The sequence below is a fragment of the Nymphaea colorata genome, chromosome 4 (assembly GCF_008831285.2).
Source record: "Nymphaea colorata isolate Beijing-Zhang1983 chromosome 4, ASM883128v2, whole genome shotgun sequence".
NCBI lineage: Eukaryota > Viridiplantae > Streptophyta > Magnoliopsida > Nymphaeales > Nymphaeaceae > Nymphaea > Nymphaea colorata.
In genome coordinates, this window is record NC_045141.1 from 19,964,992 (window position 1) to 19,974,373 (window position 9,382).

A 9,382-nucleotide genomic window follows, 5' to 3' on the forward strand; every position below is an offset into this window, starting at 1 on the left:
ATTGCGCCCTAATAAACAGAGAGGTAAAAATAATTAAGCCTGTTCCCATGCAACAATACAAGTTAGTTCAAGAGACTTGTGCTCTCCAGTCGTCACATTATCTCACTCGAGTCCAAGACCGAACAGATGCTTCAGTATGAAAAACTAACAGTTTAAGGTTTGTCAGCTAGATGGTCCAAGTTCTAAGCTATATTTGATTCCCTCATGCAAAATCAACGACCACTTTCATTACTTTCTCCTTTTCTCCAATAAAAGACTGCGCCTCAAATGGCATATGCACAGCCTAGACTAAACCAATAAATTCTAAGGCGAATGGTTTCAAAATTGCTACTCTGATTACCTTTTTTGTCTACATATGTGTCATGTTCCCTGGTGAGTAAGGGAGACCGGTTCAGCTTCAGATGAAGGGTGTACATTCCTGCGAGCAAAAGCTTAATGTTTGCACAATTAGAACATATAAACAAGCCATAATATGTAAAAAGAGCACGAGCACATCTGCTTCATACACGGGCAGCGTTTTCATCATAGTCCATTAGGACCGCTGTCCGGCAGCTCCCCCAGCCATCACCAACCTAGCTCTTAAAGATTCAGGATCTGATATCTTCTTGCAGATGCTGACAATACACAACAGAGAATATATCAGGAACTGGTTGATCATGTGAAGTAGCATCCACATAATAAAGCAACTAAAAACAGGAATATAGGATATGGTTTTTGAATAGAAAAATTATTTACCATCATTTCCGTTCACTGAGATGGAAAAGTAAAAAAGCGAGAAATTTACAGATACACTTAGAATTTAGAAACCACATTTTTCGTATATTATACTCACAAGATGTAGTAATGATGTAAAACAAATATACAGTTGATAGCAGAAAAGTACGAAAAGCATAAAGCATCCTTTGACAAAAAGCCCCACAGATGTTCTTTTATACGTGAACCGGCAAAATCAACACCGAATGCTTGTTTTAGAGAGAAGTCAAACGCTTATCGGAAAGTAACCGACACCCTACAGGAGCTAGAGAAACTCCTTAATCATGATCGAAGTGAAGTAATGTACCCTACAGGAGCTAGAGAAACTCCTTAATCATGATCGAAGTGAAGTAATGTATCTACACTCAGCAAAATTTTATTTTTGCAGAATATTGATGAAATTTGATTGTATTTGAAATAAAAAAATTATACAACCGCTGGCAAAGGATTCTTACCAAAATACAAAATCACCACCTAGCTTCTTCTCAGAAATCCAATCTGGGATCATCTCTTGCAGCAGTTTCAATTGTTCTTCAATTTCCCCTGCAACAACTTATCTGATCAATTTGGATCTAGTTCACATATGAGGCAGCTTTAGGAGAAATTTGAGGTTAGATCATATCAAGGGTATGCATTTTATCCGTTTGCTGCAAGCCACTGCAATATCCATAGCAATCTTTCAACAATGTTCTCATGGTAGGGTCTTGAAAAAATTGCTTTTCATGAAAACCTTTTGAAAATTTCAACTACTGAAAGTATAGAAAATACTAAAAACATATGAAATAAAGCTCTCTTGTAGAAACACAAGAAACAATTGCAGAAGTATTTAGTATGCAAAAGAAAATAAAGATATAATAGACGACATTCAACAGAACATACAAGAGAAAAATAAAGGACCTGCAAAAATATTTTATTATTTCTCATGGTATTTGCTCGGAGTTATCAGCAAGCTAAAATGGAGCTTATGCGCTATTTTTCAGATTATCGTGGAGGTCTGTAACAAGTTTCAACTATGAAGCCAATTCTGGCTTGGAAACTCCACAGTCCGTTGGCAGAAAATAACCATAAAACAGCAGTACATCCAAGTCAACTTCCACATTCCAAAAAAAAAAAGCACAAAAATAATTCCAATGAAAATCTAATTTCATACCTCTGTCAACAATGTCAAGATCCTTTGCCATTATTTTGTATATGAGTTCCTCTTTTGTAATGACAGTGCATCTAGCAGCCTGAAATACGACGTAAATCATATCAAAGAGCTTGGGAATGCAATTGATCATCTTGTTGTGTGCCTTTGCTTCATTTTCCACCATCTTTTTCCTTTCCTTTTCATCCAACTGTCAAAAACATACAACGGCCACCACTTTCAGAGTTAAGGAGGATCAATCAAAAGAGATGGACATGAAATGCCAAAACATAGCCTAGAAAAATATGCAAGCCACACCGATTTTAGCAGCGTTGGAGGAAGTGTCCTGACAATCTCTTCATCTGTAGACAATCTTCCTTTTCCATTTTCTTTTTCCACTGAATTGATAGGTGAAAGGAAATTCAGAGCCTTTGGCCTAGTGACATGCCTCTGTCCTTTGGTATACAGTGTAGAACTACTTTCTGGAGTCACCCTAGCTCTTTTAGGAGTTAATAGACTTGGTGTGCTAGACATCAATAATCTCGCTGGAGTGGAATCAGGTTCTCGAGTAGGAGTTTCAGATACTTCCAACCCTTTTCTTGAGCAATACAGATCATTCTTGATATTTTCACCTGCCTTTGAATCACCAAGAGGAGTTGAGTCAAGCTCCTTTCCAAGCATGGAAGCTTTTGTTGGCGTTGACTCTATGGATGAGGCAAACGAAGAAATTTGGCCGCTGAAAGGTTCCAAAGAATCCATTTGGACATTGCTGGGTGAGTCTTCAGTGCTGGAGGTGGCTTGGGGATTAGGTCCATCGCTAAGACTAACTTCCTGTGCTGTTGTTAGAGACAAGAGCTGGGTCTTCTTAGATTCTGAAAGAGGAGTTTTCTGGGTGAACCGCCTCTTGAACCGGCTCAAGAAACTCCCTAGAGGTGGTAGAGCTACGTTTTCAATTGCTGATCCATCAACAGGTCTTGAGGAGGAAGAATTTACTCCATGGTCAAGATTGACGTTGATCCTACATTCTGGCACGACCGCATCATGACATGCTTGTTGTAATTCTCTGAATGTCTCTGGCAAAATCTCCTCTGGAATCTCAGCATCCTGAAATGCGGTGAAAATAATTAGTTATCGGGAGTAGGAACAGTAAGAAACTAACATGATTGACAATAAATAAACAAGATGGAAAGGCCTATAAGTGGAAAATGAGAACCTAATAGCAATATATATCTGACAAGAAACACGATTCCAACTATCAGGTAAAGAATCCACAAATTATAAGGAGTTCAAAAGTTCTTTGCTTCTAACATAGGCAACGCAAATCCATAAATATCATCTAATGAACAAGTGAAATTTTGGTGGGCAATTCAACATCTTTTTCTGCTTATGACTGATAAATTTTCTAGAAGGCGACCAATCCGAAGAATACATATTTTCCAAAAGGTAACTTCAATGTGCAGCACAAAAAATCGTAAATTATTGAGACAAGCTCCCCAAGTAGGATTCTACTGTTTGGGCAGCACAAACGCTAAGGTGATATGGTCAGATTTCTCATATGTTCATTAAGGTTTCCTTTTTGAAGCTTTTTGGAGAGACAAGAACCACAAAGAGTACAAAGAACACCTCTTGTTTCGATTCTACGAATGCCAGCACCCGAGCCCGCAGCACCTTGCTCAAAGCTAAGTACTTGTCTCCATTCAGCTTTAGTGCCTCTGGCCTCAATTGAATCAGAACCTCTGGCTTCATACAGCAGGACTTCTCATCGTGCAGAAGGGTGGTCTCAATTTCAATCGCCTCTGGCATAAAAGATTTTAACTGTGCTAGATGACGACGGGAGAAGCCCCTGAACCATTGTCAAATAAACCGCCAGTTTACACAAAAAAAGTACTCACGGAGATCAATAAACAAACGAAGAAAGGGATCTTATTGAACTCACTTGTTCGTCAAAACCTGGACAGAGGAGCAAATATTGGCAAAAGTGGGAGCATAACCTTTCAGTCGAAGCAACCTTATTGAACTGACAAGTGATGCAAATTGATCACATAAGCTCTCGTACCTGAATGTCACAGCAAATAAAGAGCAGATTTCATACCAACAGATTAAACTATTTGACCATAAACAACTAAAAAAACCCTAAGTTCCAAATGAAAAATGGCATCATATACCAACATGAAAAGCCAAATATACCGTGTTATATGTTAAAAGATGGTAAAAAAAGGGACCTATCGAACTTCCCACGAGGAAGAAGAAGCATATTGCTTCCAAATTGGTAACTTCTCTATTACATCAGTCATAAAACATAAAAAAATCCAAAAAAAAAAAAGACAATTACCTTGGTGGGAGCTTTGCCGCCGGTTCGTTCTTTCCGACATCCTCGGAGGATCTGCACTCGGGATTGTAATCATTGTTCGTTGCGCACATTTCCGCGGGTACGGGCTTCACATTATCGACGGATCGCAAGGAGAGGTGTCTCGCTCGCTCCTCCACCGCTTTTTGTGGAGTCCGCAAGCAAGATGAACGATGGGCGGACTCCAGATCTTCGCACGAAGAGTCGGGATCTGCTTCTTGGTAGGAGAGCTTTTTCTTGGACCTGAAGAGAGGTTGAGCAGGGGAAGCGATCTCTCCCTGGGGCTTCAACAATCCTTCCGAACTCTTCTGAGAACGAAGGTCCATAGCGAGAGAGAGAGAGATGAGGGTTTCTGAGAAGGGAGGTCTCCAGCAGGCGTTGTGGGAGAGGGAAGCAACGTCTGGGAGGGCTTCGCTCCAAGGTTTTGGCGGGGGATTGGGGGGCCCCGGGCGTTTCCCTCCAAATGCTAAATGACAAATGTGCCCTGAGGGAAAAACGATGAACAGCCTCTTCTTCCCTTCCCAACTTAACACGAGCTAAGGTGCTGCAATCAAGTAGTTAGACTTATTTTTTCTATGTATTTGGAATGGTTTCTATTGTTCAAGTCTATTGATTCGTCGAAAGCAATGTTGTGCCTGTTATTGGTCATTTTTTTTACTGATCTTGATGTATTGGTTGATGCTAAGCATCCCATTCTTCTTTGTGCATGTTCATCGAATCCCATAGCGGATAAAAGGGTAAAAAACTAACATAACATTTTAATTTTGTAACCAACCGAACTCGAAGCTAGGGCTGGCATCGGGCCGGGCCAATGTAATTTCGGACCTCGGGCTTTCGTTAATGTACGAAGCCCAGCCCGATTGATAATGGGTCGGGCGAGCTTAGTCGGGCTTTTGGGCGGAGCATGCTTGTTTCTCACGATAGTTGCCAGCATTTCACATGGCAAAGCAAGACGTAGATGAAAGCTTCAAGGGTAGGGGGCTGCAGATGAGAACTTCAAAGGGTTTCAGTGCATGCAAGAATTTTCATGCTTGAATGAGATGGCGGAGGCAAATCCTCTTCTTTCTTCTCCTCCTTCTCGCAAGAGAAATGATCAAGTGGTTGTGGTAGACACTTCATTAGAATGCAAAATCTGGTGATGAAATGAAAAAATGATCGACTGGTTGCGATGATAACAAGAAGCGAGGGAGAGAGTGATGAAGAGGCGGTAGCGAGGGAAAGGAGCGCGATGGAAGAAGCCCTAATGGGCAGAAAAAAAAATCATCGAAAAAAAGTCAGACCTTCACGGCGATGGCGACAGTGATGGGTAGGACGGAAGGCTGACGGGGAGGACCGAAGGAGGCAACTGAAGGCCGACGAGGAGTAAGAGGCAGTCTCGACGACGGGAATGAAACTTTTAACAACAAAAACTGCAAAACCCTAAGTTACCTAACTTTATTTTTGTAAAAAAAAAATACAATAATAATAATGTCGAGCTTCTCGGACCGCCAATTATCACAGCAATTAGCCCGAGCACGACCCGTTATTTACCAGGCCGGGCCAAGCCCGAAACTCAAATTTTCAAGGCTCGGGCCCGAGCCCATGGCGGGCCGGGTACCGCGTACCCGGCGGTAGCCCGGCCCGATGCCCAGGCTTACTCGAAGCGGCCGAATTAGTAATATCTCAAAAGAAAAGGAGTATATTAAAAATGCTGAAAAATAGAAGCAGTTTTGGGGGTAGGTGCGGGAAAGGAAGGACTGCGAAACAAAATCGTTCGTCCTCGGTGCTCGCATTGACGTGTCTGAAGAAGAGAAGGCAAGTGCGGCCATAGGAGACCTCAATCAATGGAGTAAGCCGACACGGCGAGAAGGGAGGAAGTTGAGGACGAGGATGACGAAGTCAATGCACAACAAGGGCTGGGAAGAGGAAAAGAAGGGCTCCAATATCTCGAGGGGAAAGAAGACAATGTCCCAGCTCCTCTGGTTTCACCGTGAACGTTTTCTCCATCTCGCTCCTCCTCTGTTTCCTACTTGGCACTTCCAATGGGAAGAAGAAGCTGGCGGCTCGCGCCCGCTCTCCTCATGGCGGCGACAGCCGGGATGCTTTTTGCCGTCGTGTCGTCTCAGCAGCCGTCCGTGCTAAAAAGGGGATCTTCTCTCTCCGTCGAGAGGTTCGCCGACGACGTTCTCATCTCGGAGGGCGGCACCTTCAAGACGGGGTTCTACCCGGTGGGCGACAACGCTTTCGCCTTCGCCGTCTGGTTCACGGAGCCGGCCAACGGGACGGTGGTGTGGATGGCGAATAGGGACCGACCGGTCAACGGCAGGGAGTCCCGGCTGGAGTTCCGGAGCGGCCAGGTCGCCCTGATCGACGCTGACGGCAGCATCGTCTGGGCCACCAACACGAGCGACGTCGATGGCGTCGTGGCTGAGCAGATGGAGATTGGGGAGGACGGGAACCTCGTGGTGAGGGACAGGTTGGGGAAGGCGTTGTGGGAGAGCTTCGATTTCCCGACCGACACGCTTCTGGCGTTCCAGGGGATGACGAGATCCAAGAGGTTGGTGTCGAGGAGAGCGGCTGAGGACTACTCATCGGGGCCATACCAATTCTTATTCGACGACGACAACGTGCTCAGTTTTCTGTACGAAGGGTCGGACTTGTCCAGCATCTACTGGCCCAATCCCGACATGGACATCTTTGGGAACGGCAGGACCAGGCAAGTCTACACAATCTCATTTGTTCCCTTGACATGATTAGGATCATACCGTAATAACATTTGCTTTGAAATATCTAATACGCAATTGTAGTGTTCACTGAACTAAAGTTCATTCAACATATGGCTTCTGCTTAACTTGCACGTTTGCTTATAAGTTGATCACAATGTAATTCTCCAGTAACTTTTTTGTCATTAGGTATAACAGCACCAAATATGCCAGTTTTGATGACCTGGGTCGATTTACCTCTAGTGACAATTTGATCTTTTCTGCGTCAGACGTTGGCCTGAAAAACAAGAGAAGGTTAACTATGGACTATGATGGAGTTCTCAGGCTATATAGTCTTAACAGTACAACAAAAAGTTGGGAGGTTACATGGTTGCCGGTGTTGGAGAGGTGCAGAGTTCATGGCCTTTGTGGGGAAAATGGGATTTGTTTTTACAACCCAGAACCTGAATGCACTTGCCCTCCTGGATTTAGTATGAAAAATAGAACCGACTGGACTCAGGGATGCCAACCAAATTCCAAGATTGTTTGCAACGATTCCCGAGTACAAATTGTTAAACTTCCTCATACTGACTTCTACGGTTATGATATGAGCACATACAAAACAGGTGTATCATTTGAAGCATGTAAAAACATTTGCACGAGTGACTGTAAGTGTCGTGGTTTTGGATATAGGTTAGATGATGGATCTGGATCTTGTTACCCAAAGAACATTCTTTTCAACGGTCAAACTGGTCCTAACCTTCTTATTGACATTTATATCAAAGTTTCTTCAGTTGGGAACTTTAACAATTATCTGGAAGGTCAATTCCACACTGATTGTTCACTGGCAAATTTGAGCATCATTAGGGCTGGAGTTTTTTCTAGTGGCAATGTACAGGGTGACTACTTGAAACTGCCAGTTGGATTTGTCATTGCCATTGGCCTAGTTGAAATCATATGTCTGGTTTTTGGGTGGGCTTACTTACATAAAGAGTTGGGCCACATTCACAACATTGGTCAAGGTTATACGGCCTTAAGATCAGGATTTAAAAGATTCACTTACAAAGAACTGAAAAGAGCTACAAAGAACTTCAGTAGTGAAATAGGAAGAGGAGGTTCAGGGGTGGTTTATAAAGGGGTGCTGGAAGGTGAGGTTGTGGCTATCAAAAGGCTAGAGGATGTGCATCATGGAGAAGCACAATTCTGGAGTGAAGTGAGCATCATTGGAAGAATTAATCACATAAATCTATTGAGACTGTTGGGTTTCTGCTTTGAAAAACAAAGCAAGCTTTTGGTTTATGAATTCATGGAAAATGGATCCTTAGAGAAGAACTTGTTCAACAGTTCTTCAACTCTTGCTTGGGATAACAGATTTAACATTGCTTTGGGCACAGCAAAGGGTCTCGCTTACCTGCATGAGGAGTGCTTAGAATGGGTGCTTCACTGTGATATCAAGCCTCAAAACATACTCTTGGACAAGGATTTCACCCCAAAAGTGGCTGATTTCGGTTTGTCCAAGCTTCTAGATAGAGGTGGAACAAATGTTTCTAGCTTTTCTAGAGTGAGAGGAACGAGGGGCTACATGGCTCCCGAGTGGATATTGAATCAGCCCATCACATCGAAAGTGGATGTTTACAGCTATGGTATTTTGGTGTTGGAAATGGTAACTGGGAGAAGTTCAGTTGGATTTGAACAGGTGGATGACAACGGAGAGATTCGTTCTGCACAATTAATCCCATGGGTCAGAGAAATGGTGGGAACAAGGCAGCAGTGGATAGAAGAAATAGCTGATCCAAGTTTGTCAGGGATATATGACAAGCTGAAGATGGAAATCTTGGTTAAAGTGGCTTTGAAGTGTGTCGGTGAAGAAAGGGATGCAAGACCAACAATGAGCCAGGTTGTAGATGCTATAACGCTCGGATGCCAATAGTGCCATGAAGAGGTTGCAAGATTTGGGAGTTACGTCCTATATATTTGATTTGGTATGAGTAAATTATTCTTATTGTGCGAAACTGGATAAGCCTATGGAAATAAAGCTGTTGTTATAGCTATGCTGTTCTATTTTGGTGTTTGACTTTTTAATTAAGTGTTTGAATTTGTTTTAATGCTTAAATTTTTTTCCTGTCGATGGCCAACTTTTAGAGGGAGTTTCTGTCTCTGTTTACATGGTTTGTGTCTCTGTTTACATGTTGTGTATACTAGTGCATGCACCATTCGGTGCCTGTGTCCACTCCAGTGTCTAGTCATTGGGACTTCTAATCTCTTTTTTTTTTTTTTTACATGAACTATAAGGAAATGGTTAAAGCATCAATTAGGCTACTGAAAAAACGATTGTCAAGCAGCTGTTATCCCCCCAATGGTATTACTGTGTTCCTTTCAATTTCCTTACTTTCTTAGGATAAAGATTTCCCCCCAATGGTATTACTGTGTTCCTTTCAATTTCCTTACTTTCTTAGGATAAAGATTTGGGCTGCA

At 42.7% G+C, this 9,382-nt stretch overlaps 2 protein-coding genes across 3 annotated transcripts; one reads left to right on the forward strand and one right to left on the reverse strand.

Annotated features, from left to right (window-relative positions):
• Positions 1–316: 316 nt before the first annotated feature.
• LOC116252748 (CDT1-like protein a, chloroplastic) lies at positions 317–4,630 on the reverse strand. 2 transcript variants are annotated; one of them, XM_031627248.2, is made up of 8 exons: positions 4,212–4,630; positions 3,816–3,935; positions 3,503–3,722; positions 2,198–2,983; positions 1,904–2,090; positions 1,209–1,296; positions 507–614; positions 317–418 (listed from the first exon to the last, which is right to left on the reverse strand). In XM_031627248.2, the coding sequence occupies exons 1-7, from the start codon at positions 4,550–4,552 to the stop codon at positions 533–535; spliced, it is 1,824 nt and encodes a 607-aa protein (XP_031483108.1). In that variant the 5' UTR covers positions 4,553–4,630; the 3' UTR covers positions 317–418; positions 507–532. The 2 variants fall into 2 exon arrangements, with proteins under 2 accessions (XP_031483108.1, XP_031483107.1); XM_031627247.2 differs by having other exon boundaries at positions 317–614; positions 4,212–4,629.
• A 1,370-nt stretch (positions 4,631–6,000) lies between these two features.
• Positions 6,001–8,958, forward strand: LOC116252746 (putative receptor protein kinase ZmPK1). Its single transcript, XM_031627245.2, has 2 exons — positions 6,001–6,921; positions 7,118–8,958. Exons 1-2 carry the CDS (start codon positions 6,248–6,250, stop codon positions 8,835–8,837), a joined length of 2,394 nt encoding a protein of 797 aa, XP_031483105.1. The 5' UTR covers positions 6,001–6,247; the 3' UTR covers positions 8,838–8,958.
• The last annotated feature ends 424 nt before the right edge of the window (positions 8,959–9,382 follow it).

Bases quoted from the DNA above. Each gene is read 5' to 3' on its own strand.
- LOC116252748 (XM_031627248.2), bottom strand. From the start codon at position 4,552: ATGGACCTTCGTTCTCAGAAGAGTTCGGAAGGATTGTTGAAGCCCCAG. The intron at 2,091-2,197 runs GTGTGGCTTGCA...TGTTTTTGACAG, and splicing joins CTCCAACGCTGCTAAAATCG to TTGGATGAAAAGGAAAGGAA. The intron at 615-1,208 runs GTAAGAATCCTT...GTGTATTGTCAG, and splicing joins GGTGGTGATTTTGTATTTTG to CATCTGCAAGAAGATATCAG.
- LOC116252746 (XM_031627245.2), top strand. From the start codon at position 6,248: ATGGGAAGAAGAAGCTGGCGGCTCGCGCCCGCTCTCCTCATGGCGGCG. The intron at 6,922-7,117 runs GCAAGTCTACAC...TTTTGTCATTAG, and splicing joins TTTGGGAACGGCAGGACCAG to GTATAACAGCACCAAATATG.